Raw genomic sequence first — 23,297 nt, 5'->3', positions numbered from 1 at the left:
CCCAATACATGTGGCAAATATTTAATATCAATGCAAGAAAGAACAAAGCAAAAGACAGTTAAAAAATGGGCAAGGAGCATAAATACACAAGGAACAAAAAGAAGATAAATATCCAAGTGTCCATCAATACCAGGAAACAAACATTAGATAACAAAAGAACATTTTTTCTTTATTTTTTTTAATTAACATATAATGTATTATTTGTTTCAGGGGTACAGGTCTTTGATTCATCAGTCTTACACAATTCACAGGGCTCACCATAACTTCTCAAATCAGAAAATATCAGTATTGGTGAGAATGTGGAGAAATGAGCAAAAATTTCACAAACTCTTTGGCCTAGAAATGCTGTCTTGGAAGAATTAATTTATGAATGTAATAAATATTTGGTTACAAGGACATTTATTAGTATTATTTATAACCACAAAAAAAGTAAGAACCTAAATACCCACATATTTGGCTGGTTAAACTATTGCACATCCATTCATTGAAAGATCTGTACCCACTAAATATGACATTGAAGAAGAATAAATGACTAAAAAGACTAAAAGATAACAGAAGAAAAAACTGTTTCCAAAAAGTATGCATATGAAACCCCATTTTTGCTCCTCTCGCTAGCTCCACACCCTGCCTCAGAGAAGAAAAAGAAGAAATTATATGTACCACACAAATCAAGGACTGGCAGGATAAATGAGAACATATTAACAGTAAAAGGATTAAGGCAATTAAATTTTTTAATGCAAAGAATACTACTCTAAATGTTTTACAGAGAACATGTACTATGTAATAAGAAAAAAAAACAATGAAGATTTTTAACCAACTCTCAAAAAATTATTTTGCAAAATATAAATTCTAGTAAATAGAAATAGGAGTTCCAAGCTGTAATATTCAATGGTTATTATTTTACATATACCTGTTTTCTATTTTTTTCTTTCCTTCCACTACCAACTTATCGTTCCCAACACTAAGTTTCCAGTGTCTACTTCCTTCTTAACTAATGCAGCCAAACAAAGGTGCAGCGTCTTATGTCTTCTCGTTTTTACTAAAATAACACACACCCAGATGACATTCCTCCAGATGTATTATCTGCAGTCTATATCAATGAGCACAATTCCTCTAGCCTTCTCCCACAAATGTTCTCAAAGCATCACACCTAAAAACACATGCAAGGAATAGGCACACAAAAATATATAAGATATCCACATAAACACCAGTCCATAAATTTCTATTTAGGTTGGATACACACTCCTTACAGACACAGATGCACTCATTCCCATAGCCTCAAAGACACAGGAAAGGAGAGGTCTTTCTCTTTCGTGTCTGTATCCTACCCATTCGTCTTCATTCCTCTTCTAAGCGGATAAAGAACTGCATCTTTTGTTTCATTCTGAGAATCAACAAAAACTCACTTCCTTGGCATTTAGTACGTAACAGGAGTTCAATAAATATTAGTTTATACTTTTCGAAGCACTCACAGTCCCCACCGTAGAAACACTGGTAGGACAAGGCCCGATTTTGTTTTGCGCATCTCTGTACCTAACAACTCATAGTATGTGGCTCTCAGCACTCAATAAATAATGAATTAAGGACTACACCACTGATTATTATTGATCCAAGCTTCTATAATAGTTAAAGCATGCACTGCATTCCCCATTTTATAATTCAAAAAATCGAGGGCTGGGGAGGTTAGGTGGTGAGTCAAGCGTAGCCAGGCCAGGTAACAGGCGTGAGTTTTTCCATCCACAGCAGATGGTGTCACCCTCGCTGTCCGTAAAGCTTCAAGCTTCAGAGATTCTAGGGAAGGACTGGTATAAATAAAATACATTTATGTGCGGTAAGGACTAATAAACTTCGCTTAGCTGCCTTTTTTTTTTTTAAGATTATACTCATTTACTTGCGGGGGGGGGTGGGCAGGGGAGAGGGCGCGCACAAGCAGGGAGAACGGCAGGCACAGGGAGAATCAGGCTCCCCGCTGAACAGGGATCCTGACCTGAGCCGAAGGCAGCCAGCCGCTTAACCAACTGAGCCACCCAGGCGTCCCTAGCTGCGTATTTTAAAATAGAGCATTGCCTGGGTGGCTCAATCGTTAAGCGTCTGCCTTCGGCTCAGGTCATGATCCCAGGGTCCTGGAATTGAGCCCCGCATCGGGCTCCCTGCTCCGCGGGAAGCCTGCTCCTCCCTCTCCCACTCCCCCTGCTTGTGTTCCCTCTCTCGTTGTGTCTCTGTCAAATAAATAAATAAAATCTTTTTAAAAAAATAAAACAGAGCATTGTGGGAGAATTAACCAATGGGAAATTATCAAAGAACTGCCCGTGCACTGTAAACGAAGACAGCTGAAACAAGTAGACGAGTTCTGATAGTTTTGCAGGAGCAACTCATGAAATCCCCAGGCTGGGCCTCCAAATCGACCGGAACAGAAACTTTAAACACACATTCTTGGGGCGCCAGGACGTCCTCTCCATCTTCAGAAAGAAAGGTCTTACCTTCGACACAGCGGACTCACCGAGTTCCTCCGCCGTGGGACCAATGTGCCGGGCCGCGCACGGGCCCCGCTTCCCCTCCCGGTATCTCATTCCTTCCGCGCCCGCCCACCCCGCGCTGCGCAGGCAGGGGCAACGGCCGCCCGGCCCCAGGCCCGGGCCCTGTGTCCGGCCCCACCGCAGGGGCGGGAAGGAAAAAGCCCTGGAGCCCGCAAGTAAAAACAAAAAACAAACAACAACAACAACAACAAAACCCCACAGGACGGTCCACCCGCGGCGCCGAAGGCCAGTTCCTGGCGCGGGGTCCCCCCGCCCGCCAGAGGCGAGTCCCAACGAGTTGGCAGGCCCGGGAGGAAGCTGGGCCGGGGCCACTGACCTGTCAGGCCCCACTGCCTTAGGTCCTGCTCCCGCACCCGTGCCCGCGCCGCCTCGCCTCGGCTCCGGGTCTGAAGGGCACGTAGGAAGCCAGGCATGTGGCCCCCACACGCCGCAGGACCCGCGCTCTCCATGCTGCCCAGAGACGCCCCGCCCCGCGGCGCCCGCGCGCTTCCTTCGCGACGCGCCCCGGACGGCCCCAGCGCGCAGCCGCCGCCAGGGGCCGCGTCCTGCGCCGGGTTCTGGGCGCAAGCGGCGCTCGGAGTTAGCTTTCAGGCTCTCGTTTTCACCCTTTCCGGTTGTACTCTGCTCTCGGCTCGTCCGGAGGTCAGACTATGCTCACCATTCATTATTAGCAGTATTGAGTATGCGCCAGGTACATACATACTCTGCTGGGCTCTGGGGTTATGGAATTCAGTAAGAAATGGTCCCTGTCCTCCAGCGATTCCCAGCAAGAATGTAAAGCATGGTGTGCTCGGTTCCGTTTGCACCAGTTTGGGCCCTGAAATCCTCTTACTTAATCCCTGCTGGCCGTTGACCAAAGTTAGGAACTTCTAAATGGTAGGAAATAAAATCATGAAAATTGTCATTACCACAGTGGATTTCTCAAGTGCATTATGGGGAACAAATTGAAGCAATGTGTTAGATTAGGGATCACCATGTCAACATCAGCTGTAAGTGGATTTATGATGTAGTAATTTATAATTAGTAGTGTACCACTGATAATAAAATTATAATAACCAAATAACAGCAGGTAACGATGCAGTCAGAGGTGCTGCCCTGAGGGTTTTACAAGTATTTATTTTCTCATTTAATCCTCCCAGTAACCCTATAAATAGGTACTAGAATTGCCCCACATTAGATGAGGAAAATTAGAACAGGAACCATATTATTCTCTGGGTAATGTCATCAGAATACTAGTCCCATTAGGTTAACCTTGAAGCTTCTATCTTCAGTAAACTCAGATTAAAGTTGCACGCCCCGCCCCCCAGTCTCATCTACCCTTAAAATAAAAGGGAGAAATTAGTTCTGAGCTACAAAAGAGATGTCTTCGGGTTGATTTATTCATAAAAACCCAAAGCACTGTTTTGAGCACCTACCACGTGTCAAGCACTCTTGGCACTGAAGATAGAGGCCACTAGTCTCATTTGCAAAACATGTAAGTAAAATATACTTATATTAGACTTATATTTTAAATTAAGTGTATATTTTAAAAGGAAAAGACAGGCAGTAAGCAAATAAAAATCGGGTAGTTATCAATGTTAAGGTGAAAGAAACAGTCACACAATGGGGCTAACTGATTTCCTACTTGATGTTTTTTCAAAACCATAAATGAGATTTGTATCCTTTCCTGGCTTCTCTGCAGGGCTTCTAACCCCTTGTGGTTGCTCGTGAGTGATTTTTGCATCCTGATCTCTGTGTTTGACTTTTTTCCTCCCCTCCAGGTTTGTAGGTAGACTTATTCACTAAAGCAGCAATATCAACCACCTGCCACTCAAACAGAAGAGCCTTTATTATTTTTAACATAAAGTACATTTGTTTTAGCATAATAGCAGCAAGAGTGTCCCTAGCTTTAAGTTAGAATTTCTCTTGGTAGATTGAGTCTGACATTGAAAATACAGCTAGGAAAGGTAGCTGAGAAACTCCAAAGTCAGCTACTAGTAAGATAATACCTATAAAAGTTTTACTCTAGATGGTGTATGAAAGGAGTCTATGGAAGGGGGTAGAGTGGAAGTAGGGTGACCAGTTAGGAGACCATTGCAAGAGTCTGGGCAAGAGATAATAGTTGTTGGGCCAGCATGGTGGCAGTGGAATGGTGAGTACTGGTCAGATACTAGATATACTGAAAAGGTAGCGTCTATAAGGTACACGGATTGAGCATCTGAGAAAAGTCCAGGAATAAAGGATGATTTCAAGGATTTGGCCTGAGCAAATAGTAGAGTGGAGTTTCCACTTATGGAGGGGTAAGACTAAGAATGAGGAGGTTTGAGGAACATCCAGAATTCACTTTTAATGTCAACTATACTTCAGTTTATAAAAGGTGATCCAGTGATTGTTTCTGTTGTTTAAGTGAAATAAGAAGCAAGGTCATCAGATGAGCTTGAGGAAGGGGAAGGGGATTTTGGAGGTTTTAGGAGGGAAATGTATGAAATCGTTGTCTGGGATTTGGGATAGTGAATTGACTAGAGAAATATGGTAGCATTGCCAAGCAGCAGCAAGGTTTATGGTCATGAGACCAGCCAGCATCGTGTGTGTTGAGTGCAGGTAGGGAATAATTAGAGAACTGGAGTTTACTGGGGTTGGACTTTTGCCAGATGAGAGCAATACAGAATGATTTTACTGGCCATATCCCCGGTGTCCAGAACAGGGGTGAACAAGGCAGAAAAAGTCTCTGCACATATGAAGCTTAGATTCTAGTGACGGAGAAAGACAAAACGGTGGGGAGGGTACAAATAAGTTAACAGGTAGTATTGGTGGTAACAAGACAGTAAAAGAAGGTAATGAGATGTAAAAGAGGGTAATGAGATTAAGAATAGGGCTGGGAAGCAGCTCTGCATGGGGTGGATTGAAGAGCATATCATCAAGAAGATGACATTTGAGCTAAGATCTGAATGATGAGCCCACTGTGTGAAGTCAGGAAGAAGATTGTTCAAGACAGACACCACAGGGCAAAGGCACTGAGGCAAGGTTAGCAAAGGAATAATAGATTCTTGAGATTGGTGAGGGTACACTGGTGGGGACTTGGTCATTGATTGGATAGAGGGCTGAGGAAGAAAGAAATACTGATATTGAACCCAGGGGCTTCTGCCTTGGATAACTAGGTGGATGTTGATGCCAGCACTGAGATAGTGAATACAGGAGACAACAGCTGGTTTGAGGAAGGGAAGATAAGGATTTCACTTTAAGGATTTGTTGAATCTGTACCTAGAACAGTGCCTGGCACATATATGCACTCAATAAATAGTATTGTTGAATGTTTGAATGAGGTGCCCGTAGAATGATTCTAAAGTCCAGGAGCCATGATTGTTATAAACCTGAAGCACAGAGAAGACATTTCCCAGATGGGCAAACTTAGTCAACATTGTTTTCTAGGAAGTCCGTGCTAACGGCCAGAATAAAATCTAACCCCAATTCCTTTATAATTCAATGCTTAGGTTATGTAATCATGGTTTCATATTAATTTGTCTTAGTCCTCTACAGAGAAGGTAAATCCTCTGGCAATAGCAACTCGGTAAGATTAATGGTAACCAGATCACGCTAGTGATGGGTCTTAGCATCTGCCCACCCTATGAAAACAAGCGTGATCATGCACGGGTTAACAAACAAATTGTTTGTTTGCCATTACGTCCCTGTCAGGTAACAGTAGGATCCTGGCTGGCAGCATCCAGTAAATCAGTTATAAAGCCTGATAAAAGCTGTGACCATGGATGAAAATTTGTACATGGACTTAGACCCTTGGGCTCAGGTTAGGCCTAGGTCACGGCCCTCAAATGGAAAGATCATTCTACGGGGATTAAAGAAGAGTTTTCTTTCTCTCAAGAAAGGGGAAAATTTCATTTTGACTCTTGATATTATTATACATCTTTTGCATCAAATAACATAATAAATTTAAAACCTAGAAATTCAGAGGAAATGTACTATAGAGAGTGAACATTTGAGTATATCAACAAAGTGAATCTGGTTTACAGGACTCTTGCTGAGTCAGTTTAGAAAGTTGCCACTACTCTTTAATACCAAAGGTGAGGGCATAATACTGGAATAATATCAAATAAATCTCTGAGGACAAAATACAAAGATTGTAAACTGGCCACAAGTCAAAATTTGCCCACAGGTCTTTTGGATTATAGGGCTGTGTTTTCTCCTTTTTATTTGAATAACTTTTTACTGTCATATCTTGCCATTAAATTAACCACATGCAGTTTCACACTCTTTTCTTTCATCTAAAAGTGTATTGTTGTGTAATCCACACAGCTAATCACAGAAGGCTTTTGAGTTTGCCAACTCTGGAATTTAACTTTTGTGACATATTCCCGCAAAAGGAAAAGGACATCTCCATAATAACCATGAAGCAAAATGTTTCTCATGACTCAGGCTACATTAAAATAAAATTCTACACAAAATCTTTCAGATAGGCCAGCATAACCTTGATACCAAAACCTATCAAGGACATTACCAAAAAAAAATAGAGCAATATCCCTTTAATGGAAAAAAATTCCAAGTGGAATTTTAACAAATCAAATACAATGTTACATAAGAACTATACATATCATGGTTATGTGAGTTTATTCTAGAAAGACATAGTTTGCTTAACATTAAAAAAATCATTCAAGGGGCACATGGGTGGCTCAGTTGGTTAAGCGTCTGCCTTTGGCTCGGATCATGATCCCAGTGTCCTGGGATCAAGCCCCACATTGGGGTCCCTGCTCAGCAGGGAGTCTGCTTCTCGCTCTCTCCCTCTCCTTCTGCCCTTCCCCCCCCCCGCTCATTCTCTCTCTCAAATAAAATCTTTAAAGAAATAAAATTAAAATAAAGTATTCAATATAATTTCAACAATAGGATCATCTTAATAGATACAGAAAAAGTATTTTATAAAATTCAACCCCCATTCATAATAAAAATTCTTAGCTACCTAAGAATAGAGAGAAACTTCCTCAATTTGATAAGATTATTTTCCTAAAACATACAAATCACATCACACTTAATGATAAAATAGTGAATATTTGTCCCTAACAAGACAAGTTTGTCTATTATCACTGCTTCTATTCAATACTGTATTAGAGGTCCTAACCAACGCAATAAGGAGAGAAAAAAAATTAAAAATAAAAAACTGGAAAGAAAAGGTAACATGTTATTCATAAATGACATGATTGTATACATAGACTATCCAACGAATCTACAAACTACTGGAAGTAATAAGTGAATTTAGCAAAGCCATGTACTACAAGTCAATACACAAATATCAGTTGTATTTCTTCATACTTGCAACAAATAAATGGAAGATGAAAATGTAAAAACAACGCCACTTACAATAGGATTTTAAAAATAAAATACACAGGACTAAATAAAATGTGCAAGATTCCACACTGAAAATTATGAAACAACACAGCGAGAAATCAAAGAAGACCTATTAAAAGACAAAAATAGTCTATTTTACAGATTAGAAGATTCAATTATTAGGATGTCTGTTCTCCCCAAGTTGGTCTATACATTCAATGTAATCCTAATCAAAATCCCAGGAGGCTTCTTTGATAGAAATTGATAGGCTAATTTTAAAATTTATATGGAATTGAAAAAAATCAGAATAGTCAAAATCATCTCTAAAATAAGCACAAAGATGGAAGATATGTATATAACCAGTTTTCAAATTTTAGATTAAAGTAATTAATACAATATGGTATAAGTGTAAGGATAAACAAATAGGTCAGTGAAACAGAAGAGAGTCCAGATATAGGTTCACACATATATGACCAATGACAAAGACACCAACACAGTTCAAGGGGAAAGAAAGGTCCTAGAATAAATGCTGCTGGAAGACCATAACATCCAGATAGGAAAAAAAAAAAAAAGTCACCCCTGTTATGGTGATGGGCAAAATGTTCAACTGGAAGGTCCTAGGCTGCTGTGGCCCTTGGGGAAGAGTGCTCCGTCCGTGCACTCGGTCTCTCTGATTTGGAACTCTTCACTTTGTATATAGTCCTCTGGTCTATTTCATGAAACCTTTCCTTAGACCTATTTTCTAAATGTATATTGAGGAAAAATAAAGCTATTAATTTTTCTTAAAAAAAATTCACCTTGACTTTTACACTTATACCATTCATATTAATTTAAAATGGATCATAGATCTAAATTTAAAATCTAAAATTATAAATCTTCTAGCTGGAAACACAGGAAGCTGTATGAGCTTGGGATGTGCAAAGATTTCTTAAATAGGAGCAAAAAGTACTAATCATAAAAGAAAAACTGTTAAATAGACTTCATCAAAATTTAAAACTTCTCATCAAAAGACACAATTAAGAAAGTGAAAAGTCATGTCCCAGTCCAGTGCTAATCAAGCAGCTTTCCTTGGCAGTTCTTCAAATGAGATCTAAGCTAAGCTCTTTCTATCTTTTATAGCTGCCATCTTAAAAGAAGTGGCCTCCAAAGGACAATATTGAATGAATGTAAAATGCAAAATGCAGACTTAACAAAGAATTAGGACATGGGAGAACATCTGAGTAGAGGTGACGCTATACTGTTCAAAAGCTCCTCCTGGGTTAGACCTTTGCAGAAACTCCTCTGTACAATTACATATGTATGCACATGCACACACAAACACACACACACTCCTCCAAAAGCCTCATATATATTACCTTGGAATTACTCACTGTTATCTATTGTATCTGTCATTTGTGCTACTGCTCTTTCCTAATAGCATGAGTGAATAATTGTGTTGAACCTGTCCATTAGTTTGCATATATTGTTACAGCCCAGTGAAGAAATTGACTCACTTGGAAATGGCAGTTAGACTAAATGAGAAAATTTGAGTCAAGGTTTAAAACATTTTACAAGTGATTTAAAAACAACACAAAACAGGGGCACGTGCGTGGCTCAGTTGGTTAACTGACTGCCTTGGCTTGGGGCATGATCCCGGTGGAGCCCCACATAGGGCTCCTTCTGCTCAGCGGGGAGCCTGCTTCTCCCTCTCCCTCTGCCTGCCGCTCCCCCTGCTTGTGCTCTCTCTCTCTTTCTGTCAAATAAGTAAATAAAATCTTAAAAAAAAAAACCGCACAAAACATAGCTGCCAAATTTAAAAGTGATTAATTGTAAAACACAAAGTAGAGAATTAAAATAAAATTACATTTTACAATATTAAGTTTTAAAAGTAATTCTTGCATTGTTCTGAAATTGTGAAATTGATTCAGTAAGGGAGAGATTAATATTCAATTTATAAAAGCATTCACCTGTTTTCTTGTATCTAGGCATCTCTAGTGCATTCAAAATTATCCAATTTACAAATAACTCATTTATAAGTTAAACTGCCTGGTTTGCATCCCTGCCTTTCCACTTACTGGGAAGATGGGGGTGATGATAGTACTTGCCTCGCTGGGTTGCTGAGAGATTACATGGGTTCATTCCCATCCAGTGTTTTGAACGGTACGAGGTGAGCCCTTGAGAAATGATCATTACTGGCCCATGAAGGATACTTTGGAAACCCAGGACTGACATTCCTGACATCAAACCATCTTGAGCCAAGTTGACTTAAGGAAGTAAGTAGAAGGTAAACAAGTAGATGGCATCAGCCACTGCTTAGTTCTCCAAAACCCCTCACATATGTCAAAACAGACTGGTGGGTTGGATGGGCCCTGATTCTGACTCAGGGTGTGATATCCTACATCCATTACACTGGCCTCTTCTGCATGATTTTATATTTGAAAAAATTAAGTTCCATTTTAAAAGTGGATATCTTATGTTTTTAATTACTGATGTAAGTGTGTGAGAGAAAGTACTAAAAAAAAAAGATTTTTTTGAGAGAGAGAGAGAGAAAGAGAGCTAGACAGCGCGCGGGGAGGGGCAGAGGGAGAGGGAGAGAAGCCGGCTTAGGACCCCCTCTCCCGGCCTTGAGATCCTCACCCCAGCCGAAATGGAAAGCCCACACTTAACCAGCTGAGCCACCCAGATGCCCTGAGAAAACACTTTTTTTTTTTTAAGGATTTTATTTATTTATTTGAGAGAAAGAGAACATGCACAGGGGTAGAGGGAGAAGCGACTGCCCTGCTGAGCCAAGAGCCCGATGCGGGGCTCGATCCCAGGACCCTGAAATCCTGACCTGAGCGTAAGGCAGATGCTTAACGACCGAGCCACCCAGGTAAGAGCTCCTGTAAGTAGGAAACGTGATCCGTTTCTCACTGAACCGCAGCGGCCCGTTTAGTGCACAGGTATTTTAAGTAAATTTCTACCAGCAACCTGGAACCAAAGAACCGATCTGTGAGGTGGGAGTGGGGTGGGAAGGGGGAGTGAGGCTCCGGGATATGTTTTAACACATCCTGAAAGGTAGGTGTTCTCCACCGAAGCTTTTAGAGCAAGACTTGCTTTGAGGTTGTTGCTAGTATCCCCTTCACCAGGCGGAGTTTGTCACTTTAAGGCAGATACCAGGAAGTTCAAAGTGGATGTGGAGAGGGGAGGGATGGAAACACAGGGTTGCTGTGTCTCTAGAGACTGTGGTTGACCCTCCGGGCAACTGCAATCGAGGTGGTCGGATTTTTTTTCGGCTCAAAGCAGGTTTGGCCCACGTACTATTTTCGCTGGAGGAGGGAGTGGGTGCCGCTGAGCTGCGGGGCTTTGGCTGGAAGGAGGTGGAGAGGAATAGTTACTCCCCATTGGCTGTTGCTGTTTGCACTTTGTCGGTTTATTTTTCTGCCACAGCAGCCAAAAGTGCAGCGCAGCCTCTGGATGGCAGCTGAAGGATCGGCCAGGTGCTACAGGAAAGGCAGTGAGATACGCTGCCACAGCAGGGCTCTCAGCTTCGGGTCTTGCGGACGCAGGGCTCCCATATCCCTTTCCTAGCAATTCCCTATGCCCAGGGGGGACAGCAGAATCTGACTTCTCCTAAAGCACCTGTTGTCCCAGCATTTATTTGGAGGATGCCATGGCCAAGATCCAACTTCCCTGAAATGTGTTAACTAAAGTGTGCTTTCTGTCTTTTGTTTTTTTGTTTGCTTGTTTGTTTGTTTGTTTTGGACAGGTTACATTGATCTAGCCTGGTAAAGATATCGGGAGACCATGACCAAGAAAAGAATTGCAGTGATTGGGGGAGGTGTGAGTGGGCTCTCCTCTATCAAGTGCTGCCTGGAGGAAGGCCTGGAGCCAGTCTGCTTTGAAAGGACGGATGACATTGGAGGGCTCTGGAGGTTCCAGGTAAGTCTCCTGGTTCTTCAGTACTTGGAGCCCTCACTGGAACTAGGCGCCCAGCAGAGTGTTAGTTTGCAACCTCCGGAGCATCCCAGGTGTAATCTGAAACTGGTCCCCTTCATGGAGGGCAGAGAGAGACCCAAGAAAGAGGCGGGCCACTCCAGGGTGGCAGGTGGCAAGTTTAAATAAGCAAGGGAACTTACATATGAGGCGTGTCCTGGGCAGCAGCAAGACAAGTACATCTCCACACCTGCCATATGTTAACTGGATTCCGTCAGTACCATGCACGTGGTCTCAACACCCCATCACTAGTAAGGCCAGCAGAATGTACATTCCAAGAAGTCTCTGAGGGTCCAGCTCGTGGGTCAACGTGTGGTCACAGCCTCTTGATGACTTCCCCCCAATGTGCCACCTCTCCTGACCAGCTTTTACAATGTCACACAGCCCCCTCTTCTATGGTGTCCCCTGAGCAGTCAGCAAGGGGGTTCGCTATCATGGAGGTGGCCCATTTGGTTTTGTCTGTCTGCATGGGAGGCAGATACCACGGTAAAAGTGTAGGTACATGCAAAAGAAAACACAGATTAAGGTAATGATTTCCAAAACAATTTTTTTTTTTCCCCACCAAGGACCCCAGGCTTCCAACCACTGATTGATTAAGTTCCCTAGCTGGGGGTTGGATCACTCACGGTATTCACTTATGTTCTCATGTGATTTAGTAAAGGTGATACATTAGCAGACTCATCAGGTATGAACACACAGCATTCTGTTTGGATCATGGCACAGGTGCCTCCTTCTGAGGCAAAAATAATGTCCAAAGCCATTCTATTTTGGACGACAACTCTTCTCACTAGAGCTATTTCAGTATTCAGTAAGGACAAGGTTTGTTGGTTATCATTTAATGCTTGCTGGGTGAATTTAGTAAGGGCTTCTAAATGTACTATAACATCCACCGGGCCAATGGCGGAATTAAAGACAACAGCTATAATCCATGTCAGTGAAAAACACAGCGTGTCCATCTAGCCTTGAGGTGAGGGAAATTGACAAGTATTGTTTCCATGGGTGGGGTGAGTTCTCCCCTATGCCCAGGGAAAACTCAGGGTGCAGTGGTCCAACCACCCAGGTGGGAACCGTGGCCAAAATTTTGTTCCACACAACCATTAGGCCCCTTTTCGGGCTACTGAAAGTTAGTACCAAACTAGTCACTCTCCTTTAATATGACAGAGTGACTGACCACACAGTTCCAGTGACATCCCTCCTATATTCCCGGTACAGTTGTATTGGTTCTGTTTCAAATGACGTTTCTCTCTTCCCAACACAGGGGTGCCTGGGTGTTCAAATGTCCATAAACCCATCCCAAATCTGGCTCAACGGTGGTATTTCTGGGACCCTTCCAATGAGCAGGTTAAGGGGCTGCCTGTGTAGTCTGATAGACAGAAAAAGAAGACCCATGCCCAGTGTTATTGATAGTGTGTGCCCCAGGCCAGGTTTCTGGATTAGTATTGGTAATATCAGATGAACCAAGAATGCTAGTCCTAATGTGTTCTTCCTTAATGAATGGCTTTAGGGCCTTTCAGTGTCTTTCTTGGAGGGGTGATTCTCACCATGACAATCCTGAGGAGCTAGAGAGGGGCAGCTTCCCACATTGCCATCAGTTGGATTGATTTCTTTGTTGGACATAGGGGTGGGCCCACTGTAGAAAGGAATTTCTGTCGGGTGCCCATCCTGTAACTGGACACCAAAGGAGCAGCAGAGTCTAAGGTCAAACAGATATTTAGTAGGAACTTGTATGGGGAGATGTTCCTCTGTTACAAGAATGACAAGGCCTGATCTTTAGACGTTAGGGTGGTTGCAGTTTTAGGAATTTGACCAGGTCACGTATACCATCCAGGTTGGCCAGGCGAGGCAGCACTGTCAGGTGTGAGATGGACTAGGGGTGGGATATGCCAGACCAGGACTCCATCCTCTCCCCCTCTTTCAATGGTACATATTCCTCTGCAGGTATAGTATGTTTCAACAAGTCTAGCTTGTAGCAGGACAATAGGATCCCAGTGCGAAGTAACTCACCCATCCCAGCAGAACTTGCCATTGCAAATTCCAGTAGATAATGCCTTTCTCAGGGTTTGGTGTTCTCAACAGCACAACATGCTCATCTTGGTGAGAGTTGGGGCAATGGCTGGGTTCCGCAACTTCCACACCTTTACAGTATCGAGGGCCTTGGCGGGGGTCCCCAGTCTGGCATATGGGGTAATTAGGACTTATTGGTTGATCATGCAAATGTGTTAAAGTCTGGGACAGTACTTTCGTCTACTTGGCCAAAATGGTTTTACCTGTTAGTAATTTCATCTCTCCTTTAATATCCCATTTTTCCTTTCTACCAACCCTGCTGCTTGGGGGTTCTAGGGGAGCTGGAGCCTCCATTCACTATCATGACTTTTGTCCAGTCTTGAACATCATGACCTTTGAAATGGGACCACCCCATCATGTCTACTGATGAGGGTATCCATACATGGTACTCAGCTTCTATAATCCCCTAATGGTGGCAGCCTGGTTTGCACATTCACAGAGAAAGTTTGGGTTAGGCCAGGTGCTGTGTCCACACAAACCACAGTGTATGTGTAACCTTCACTCTGAGGGAGTGAGGCAATATAATCAATTTGCCAATCACTCCCTGGTTGAGAACACCAGATTCCTTTGGTAGCTGCCTTTGGCATTGGTTATAACACACAAGACATGCTGTTACTGCATTAACTTGAGTCACTATAGTTCAAGGGTGAAACGAGCTAAGGTATCAGCTTCCTGATTGCCAGGGGATGTTAGTGCTTTATGAGCAGGGATCTAGAAAACAGTGAGTTATACTTCAGGCTCTTATAGGGGGACCCAAATGTCTTTCCACATATCCTGATACTCACAAGGGCTGATTCACAATCATCCACCCCTTGCCTTCCCAATGTCCAAGCCGTAGGTTTCATCCCTTTAGAACAGCCCAATTGTCAGTGCAAAGGGTTAACAAAGGAATAACAGCCAGAACTCATGAATCACCAGCCAAGCTGTTCTGAGTTCAGCCCGCTGGTTACTGTACTCTGTTCCTGTTTCCAGCCAGATAGTGTCATTTTTGGGCAAAATAGTGACTGTACTCCTCTTGAAGGCATTTCCCCGACTAGACCCATGTGTATACTGGGCATCGGCTAGAATTTCCCCACTCACTCCCTACAGGCTACAGGGACAAAACAGGTAGAGGGGCAGGGGCATCTGGAGGATCTACATCCTCCACAGGTCCTAGCAGCACCTGCATTTCTAGTAGACTGGGGGATAGGGTGCACCTCTGCTGCAAATAGGCATGTCACTTAATCACAGTGGAAATTTGAGCTATGGCAGAGGTGGGTAAATGGAACGTATTCTCATCCCATCCCTTGATGGGCAGGGAAGTTCTTACCACAGTGCTCTGTTCCTTAGTGAGAGGCTTAATCTGGAAGGGTGCTCTGTGCGGGTAGACAGGTTTTTGCTCTCTTCCCAGAGCTGAGACCAAAATCCCAGGGGTACTCTCTCCTTCTCTTATTTCTGCTAGTGCCCAGCGCATATATTCCAGAGTCACAGACACATCTAATTCAAATGGTAGTCCTGCTTGGGAGATGCCCAGAACTATAACCTGCTTTACTAGTATTTTGGCCTTTTCAGAGGCAGCCTGCTGCTCTGATCCCCAGTCCCACATGTGCCCTTTCTTTACCAGGTGGTATAAGGAATGGGGACACTGTGCCAGGTGGGCAGTAAGAGTCCTCCCAAGTCCCTAAATCCTTGCAAAGGCTGGCATTTTGTTCACATTCTTAGGGATTGGGTAGGCTTGCACCTTATCAACCACAGCTTCTGGGACAACACAAGTCTTATCTGACCAGGCAGCTCCCTTGACCCTGAATTTTATGTGGGTTCACTGCCCATCCTCTCTCTCACATAGGCTCCAGCAAAGCCTCCAGGGTTTGCCTCCAGCAGAGGCAAATCTTCCCATGTTAACATTATATCATCAATGTAATGGACCCATTTTAGTGATGTGGGCAAGGAAAACAGGGCAGGTCTCAGGCTACCATCCCATGACATATGGTGGGGCTGTGTACAGCACCTTAGGGAATCACTCAAAAGACCTATTGTTGCCTCTCCCATGTAAATGCAAACTGGTCTTGTGACTCAGTGGTCAGGGATATACTGAAAAAAGGCATTTGCTAAGTCCAGCACAGCACAGTACACTCCTAGGACTCTGGCCAAGATATCTAAGATGGTGGCAATGTTGGGCACAGCTTTATGGATTGGGAAGACACTACCTTGTTCAGTTCTCGGTAGTGTGCTGTCATCCACCATGAGTGATCTGACTTTTTTACTGGACATTCAGTGCAGTTTTGGATTGCTTATCCTTATGCCCCCCCAAGCAATTTATATTGACAGTTACCACTCTACAGGGATGACAGGCTTACTGGTTCCCAGTTAATGTTTGCCCTCAGTACTGGTTTGGTTACCCAGAGGTGGAATTCACCAATGGAGATTTGCCCAAGGGCAGGGGAAGGGGTGAGGAGCCTCCAATTGCCTGAGTCCAGTCAACCGGTGGTCATGTCCTCTTGATGACCTCCTCCAACAATGAGATATTTTATCTTGTGTCAGCTAATATGATGGGCTTAACAGTGATTAAACTTGCTAGAATTCAGCCCGCTGGCCTCTTCTCTCCAACCATCACCTCAGGTTCTGTTCAGGTTCTTCCTACCCCTCTCCTCCCCCCGCCCCAGGCTAGCAGCAAAATAGGACACAGGTATCACTTGTTTGTACTTTACTGATGTCTACGGAAATGAAAATGGCACAGAGATCATTTTCACTTAATGATTTTTGCTGCTATCTGAAAGAGGGTAAACAATCTTGGTGGGGGGCAGAGTGAGGGTGGAGTGTAACAAGATAACAAACATTAGAAAATATAAAATGGTTAGGAAATTTAAAGTGGTTGCTCCTGGTCTGCATTAATAAGTAAATGATCTAGAACACTTGCTTACAACTCCTTCCAGGGATCCCCTTTTCAGTCTTCTCTGACCTTACTGTCTTTTCTTTCCTTTTTCCTCCCACCCTCCCTCCCTTCTCTCTCTCTTTCTTTCTTTTCTTTTCTCTTTCTTTCTTTCTTTCTTTCTTTTTCTTTCTTTTCTTTCTTTCTTTCTTTCTTTCTTTCTTTTTTCTTTCTTTCTTTCTTTCTTTCTTTCTTTCTCTTTCTTTCTTTCTTTCTTTCTTTCTTTCTTTCTTTCTTTCTTTCTTTCTTTCTTTCTTTCTTCTTTCCTTTCTTTCCTTTCTTTCTTTCTTCTCTTTGAATTCCAGTTCAATTTAAATAATTCTCTAATAATCCTAGTCTCAAATAGAATATAAATTCTGGCTGTCTTCTTTGCTTTGAACTTTTCTTTCACTTGAAAAATCAAATTTAGTTCAAAGGCCTGTCTTCAGAAGAGGGCAGAGGGCACCTGCAACTGGTATTTCTTGCCGTTGCATTTTATTCAGTTTTTAAAATTGAGTTATTAATATGTGCATCCAGCCCTGCAACTTGTCACTAAGTTTAGTTATCATCTATTTAAAAGATAATTAAGCTAATTATATGCCAAAGAATATCAACCTCCTTTACTGATCTTCAAAGTGGCAGGCATTCACTGGGTTTGCTTTTAAACTTACTTTCTAAACCAGTGAATGGTGTTAAGATGTCCAGATGTGTTTCATATTTTATACACATAAACAGAGTATTGATCAGTCACTTAAAAATGGCTTCATAGCAGGGCACCTGGATGGTTCAATCAGTCGAGCATCTGACTCTCGATTTCAGCTCAGGTCATGTTCTCAGGGTCATGGGATCGAGCCCCACGTTGGGCTCTGCGCTCAGCATGGAGCCTGCTTGAGATTCTCTCTCCCACTCCCTCTGCCCCCCAACTCATGCACTCACTCTTTCTCTAAAATACATATGTATGGGGCGCCTGGGTGGCTCAGTCGGTTAAGCGGCTGCCTTCGGCTCAAGTCATGATCCCAGGATCCTGGGATCGAGCCCCGCATCGGGCTCCCTGCTCAGTGGGGAGCCTGCTTCTCCCTCTCCCTCTGCCTGCCTCTCTGCCTACTTGTTCTCTCTATCTCTCTGTCAAATAAATAAATAAAATCTTTAAAAAATAAATAAATAAAAAATAAAATACATATGTACATACATACATACATGGCTTCATAGCATTCCTTAGTTGAACGGCACTGCAGTCCTTTTGCATCTTGGCTCTGTCTTGGGGAACAAACTCTATTTGACAATAGTTCTTACTCAGACCTTGAGTGAATATCCCCTGGCGGAACCCCCATGCTTCAGTCTTGGGCATGAACTGAAAAGGCTGTTAATTAGTGTTTGGTAATTAATAGAAAATTATGCTTTTGAATCCAGCCGCAACATAGTATATAAGTTAAGCGCACAGCCTGGGTTCAAATCCTAGGTCTGTACCTACTAGCAGTGTGACCTTGAGAAAAATCATTAGACCTCTGTGTACCTCTGTTTTCTTATCTTTGAGAAGGAGATAATAAATAGCACCCATTTCATGGAGTTATTGTGGGGGTTAAGTGAATGGATAATTATGTCAACACTAATAACAGTGCCAGGTGTACCATAAGTGCTACATGTCATTGTTATTATTATTCAGCAGGCCTGGAGTGGGGCCCATGCATCTGGTGTCTTTGGTCAGCGTCCTAGCCAGGCTTAGAAATAACTGATCAGGCAATGCAATCAGGTCAGGTCCCCATTCTACCTGATTATCAGGTTTCTGGCATTTACCTGCAAAGTGGTTTAAACTTGTTCTCTGTTAAAAACTTAACCTGGGATTTTTCCTGAGTATCCACTTGGCAAAATTTCAGCACCATATGAACTGCTTCCTTGAAAATAAAGAAGCTATACTTTGTCATAACTCTCTGACTTCTTTTAAGACCAACTACATCTGTGTCCATTATATTATATATCATATGTAATGTGTTTTACACACACATATATATACATACATACACATGTGCACACCCACACTATTATATTTCTAGAGCCAAGTGTGATGTCTGGCACATGTTAGGTGCCAAATATATTTATGTTTTATAAATAAATCCTTGAGAAGCAAAATGTCTTCAGGGGCTGCTTAAAATGCTTGTGGAAACAAGGACCTTCATTCTCACACATTCCACAGTTACACAGTTGTGGATCCTGAGGTATTATAAACATTCATTAATTTTGGATTAAATATGTTTTACATGCTGATGCTGTTTTCCTCAAGAATTTCCTCTGAGACCTGCTTCTCTACCACGCCCTGGTTGGTTTGTTATTTGGAGTCCTGCTCTCCCCACTTCTCTAACTCTTCTGTAATTCACTGGGGGTTTCATACATAGGATCATCCCAAGCACTTTGGAATTCCACCATTGCTGCCAGGTGTCCCATAAGACAATGGGGACTCAGAGCTGCCCTTTTCTTTTTCTTGTGACAGGTCCTAGGGATTCAGTATACATCCATATTTTTATTCTCAGATACCATCACTTGCATTTTCCTATCTCTCTTCCTCTTTCTCTGTTCCACCTGCTAAACAGGAGTATATGATTTACTCTCCCACTTGCCTCCTTCTTATTATTATTGAATACTTTCCAGTAGTAATTATTTATAAGTTCTCTAGACATTAATTTCAATCAATTCTTAGTCTCCTCATTAACATTAGATCAGACTGATGGTGGAAAGTAGGTGCTAACATATCATTTTGATTTTTCATACTTTAATATTACTTTATGAGTGAAATAGCCTTAAAATGATAAAACCCCTTATGAATGCTGAGGATTTAATAAGTATTTAATGCTGGAAATATTTTTTTAAGATTCTTTAGTCAATCTGAATTTTTAAAATCCTTAAGGCATACCAAAGCAGTGCTTCTCAGACTTTAATGTGCATATGAATCGCTGGTGATTTTGCCAAAGTGTACATTCTGATTCATTAATCTGGAGTGCTGCCAAGATTCTGCATTTCTGATAAACCCCTATGTTATGTCAATGCTGCTGATCTGAGAACTGCATTTAGAGCAAAGCTCTAAAGAGTATATGTAGGGGCACCTGGGTGGCTCAGTCGGCAGAGCATGTGACTCTTGATCTCAGGGTTATAAGTTTGAGCCCCACGTCGGGTGTAGAGATTACTTAAAAATAAAATCTTTAAAAAAAAGAGTATATATAATATAAAAAGGTAATACAAAAAAAGATACCAAGTGGATACAATATGATGTAAAATTAAAACTAAATAAAATATAAATTAAGTAATAAACACCCCTAGATGAATAGGTTTTTAAAAATTCTTAAATTTATTAACTCTCTTCCCTCCAAAAAAAAAAAAAGACAAATGAATGAATGCAAAAACACTTAGAAGAGGGTAGAGAGCAGTGGTTCTCAGCACTGGCTGTACTTTAAAGAATCATCTGGGGAACTTTAACAAATACTGACGTCAGGCCATTTAGAAGTTCTTGTTTTATTGGCCTGTGATGCCAATAACACTCTCCACCACTTATTTCTAATGTGCAGCTGGTGTGGAGACCATTGCCCTATAGTTTTTAACCCCAGCTTTCCAGTTGATAAATGAGGATGACATGGCACCTTTAAAACAAAATCATTAACAGTATATTGAACTTCGGACTTTGTTAGACGATGTCGAAATAAAGATAACTCCTGCCGCTGTCCTCAAGCATTTTGCAATTTAGCTAAGAATGTGTGGAGAAATGACTTTTGAGGTTGATGGGATGAACTCTGGTGCCCTGAGCTTTCTGGGGCCAGCACACTACCTCTTACCAGCAGATCTCAACCTTGTCTGCATATTAGACAAGGAGCAATTAAAACAGGGTCTCTGGGAGTAGGGACCAGGCCTTAGTATTTTTTAGAATTCCCCAGATTATTCCAATGTGCAGACAAGGTTGAGAACAGTCCTAAGAGAGCTTTTGTCCCATGGAATTCTGAGTTTGTCAAAGGAACAGAAGAGCAACACTGCCCCTATTCTCTTTTCTTGTATGAACTTCCTGTTCATATGTGTGAGTCATGTGCTTAGGCAGGAAATACAATCAAGGTACATTTGTAGAGGGCAGATTTATTAATTATGGTAGAAAAATTTAAAACCCCAGTGCAACAGCTTCTTCTTCCACTCACTGATCCAGTATTGCTCTGTTCCCACTCTCTTTTATAAAAAGCAGTGGTTTAACACAGTGGTAAACCCTACCTGGGGTCCAATCAGGAGTTTGGAATAGCTTGATTTTTTTTTTAAGATTTTATTTATTTATTCATGAGAGACAGAAAGAGAGAGAGGCAGAGGGAGAAGCAGGCTCCCCACGGAGCAGGGAGCCCAATGCAGGACTTGATCCCAGGATCCTGGGATCACGATCTGAGCTGGAGGCAGAAACTTAACCGACTGAGCCACCCAGGTGCCCCTTGATGGTTTTTGTTGACATAAGAAAACACTTTGCTGTGTTAGTAACATGTAAAAGAATATAAATATATGAGTTTTGCCACAGGGGTAAGATCTGTGATGCATTTAGCTCTGTGAACCCAACTGACCTGCTCTAGAAAGCATGGTTCTACTCCTTATACTAAACTTAGAATTAGTATTTTTGTATTCTTTGGGTAAATACCTTGTAGTGCAATTGCTGGGTCATAGGGTAGTTCTATTTTTAACTTTTTGAGGAACCTCCATACTATTTTCCCCAAATAGCCAAAGCAACCTTGAAAATGAAAAGCAAAGCTGGAGGCATCACAATTCCAGATTTCAAGTTATATTACAAAGCTGTAGTAATCAAAACAGTATGGTCCTGGCACAAAAAAATAGACACATAGATCAATAGAACAGAATAGAAAACCCAGAAAGGGACCCACAACTATATGGGCAATTAATCTTCGACAAAGCAGGTAAGGATATCCAGTGGAAAAAAGTCTCTTCAACAAATGGTGTTGGGAAAACTGGACAGCAACATGTAAAAGAATGAAACTGGACCAGTTTCTTACAGTACACATAAAAATAAATTAAAAATGGAATAAAGACCTAAATGTGAGACATGAAACCATAAAAATCCTAGAGGAGAACACAGGCAGCAACCTCTTTGACCTAGGCCATAGCAATTTCTTTCTAGATACATCTTCTAAGGCAAAGGAAACAAAAGCAAAAATAAACTATGGGGACTTCATCAAAATAAAAAGCTTCTGCACAGCAAAGGAAACAATCAACAAAACTAAAAGGCAGCCTATGGAATGGGAGAAGATATTTGCAAACGATATATCTGATAAAGGGTTAGTATCCCAAACCTATGAAGACTTATCAAACTCAACACCCAAAAAACAAAAAATCCAATGGAAAAGTGGGCTGAAGACATGAATAGACATTTTTCCAAAGAAGACCTATAGATGGCCAACAGACACATGAAAAGATGCTCAACATCACTAATCATCAGGGAAATACAAATCAAAACTATAATGAGATATCACCTCACACCTGTCAGAATGGCTAAAATCAACAACACAAGAAATAACAGGTATTAGCGAGGGTGTGGACAAAGGGGAACCTTCTTGCACTGTTGGTGGGAATGCAATCTGGTACAGCCACTATTCCTTTTCTTGTCTTATTACATCAACTAGGATTTCTAGTACAGTGTTGAACAGGAATGGTGAGAGAGGACATCTTTGCCTTGTTCCCAATTTTAAGGGGGAAATTGTCCATTTTCTCACATTAAGTTATGATGTTAGCTGTGGGTATTTTGTAGATTGTTTTTAATCAAACTGAAGAAATTTTTTTTCTATTCTTAGTTTGCTGAAGGTTTTTCTTTTTTAAATCATGAATGGGTGTTGTACAAACAACATTTCAACAAACACAAAAGAAAATTACTACCTCATTAATAAATCAACTTGTTTTTCCTATTTTCAAGTTTTATTGGCTTAAAATAAATAAAATATACTCAGAGAGAACCATCTGACAGGGGAGAGGTTTTACAATGCATAATTATATAAACATGGGTAAATATAGGTAGTATACATTGCATGCAGACATAATTTTATATATTTGATGGCGAGAATGTGAATTTAATTTTGTAATATTAATTTTTTTTTTACTAAAAGGTATATTATAGGTCATTTTCAATGTTCCTACATAGATTTGAAAATTACAGTTTAGGTGTCTCCAAATTCATTTTCCATAATTCAGTCATTAATTCATTTCAAAGCACTTATTAAACATCCACTATATATCAGGCACTGTGTTGATGATAGAGACACAAAGAAGAATAAGATATACATCCTATTCTCAGGTACCTCACAATCATAGAAACATATACAGAATAATACACTGTTAAGTTTAAGTTGCCTTTGAGAACTTGGATATGAATGGGACATCTAACTCTGTGGGGAAAATAGAAAAGTCTTCTTCAAAGAAGTGCCATTTGATGTGACTCTTGAATGATAGGAATTTTCCAAATGGAGGAGCAGTAATATGTACTTTTAAAGTTGTGAAAGGGCCACCCACTTGCACCCCACTTCAGATAC

The 23,297-nt window shown here is 41.6% G+C and overlaps 2 protein-coding genes across 5 annotated transcripts in view; one reads left to right on the top strand and one right to left on the bottom strand.

Annotated features, from left to right (window-relative positions):
- CHD1L (chromodomain helicase DNA binding protein 1 like) overlaps positions 1 to 3,019 on the bottom strand; it is an 88,492-nt gene extending 85,473 nt beyond the window's left edge. Inside the window, exon 1 of one of the 2 annotated variants that reach the window (XM_064588378.1) lies at positions 2,854 to 3,019. In XM_064588378.1, the coding sequence (XP_064444448.1) occupies positions 2,854 to 2,986 (133 nt within the window). In that variant the 5' untranslated portion in view covers positions 2,987 to 3,019. The remainder of the gene's footprint in view (positions 1 to 2,853) is intronic. The other variant, XM_045896805.2, reaches the window with a different exon arrangement.
- Positions 3,020 to 10,584: 7,565 nt separating this feature from the next.
- The window catches only part of FMO5 (flavin containing dimethylaniline monoxygenase 5), a 30,904-nt gene continuing 18,191 nt past the window's right edge, over positions 10,585 to 23,297 (top strand). For 2 of the 3 annotated variants that reach the window (XM_064588377.1, XM_045896811.3), the window contains exons 1-2: positions 10,982 to 11,111; positions 11,575 to 11,747. In XM_064588377.1, coding sequence (XP_064444447.1) covers positions 11,613 to 11,747 — 135 coding nt within the window. In that variant the 5' untranslated portion in view covers positions 10,982 to 11,111; positions 11,575 to 11,612. Of the gene's footprint in view, positions 10,699 to 10,981; positions 11,112 to 11,574; positions 11,748 to 23,297 lie in introns of those variants that run through there. The other variant, XM_064588376.1, reaches the window with a different exon arrangement.

Source organism: Mirounga angustirostris, unplaced genomic scaffold, assembly GCF_029215605.1.
Source record: "Mirounga angustirostris isolate CCGP_5_RB_7025 unplaced genomic scaffold, mMirAng1.0.hap1 SCAF_4, whole genome shotgun sequence".
Lineage (NCBI taxonomy): Eukaryota > Metazoa > Chordata > Mammalia > Carnivora > Phocidae > Mirounga > Mirounga angustirostris.
This window is presented reverse-complemented; position numbering and strand designations above follow the sequence as displayed.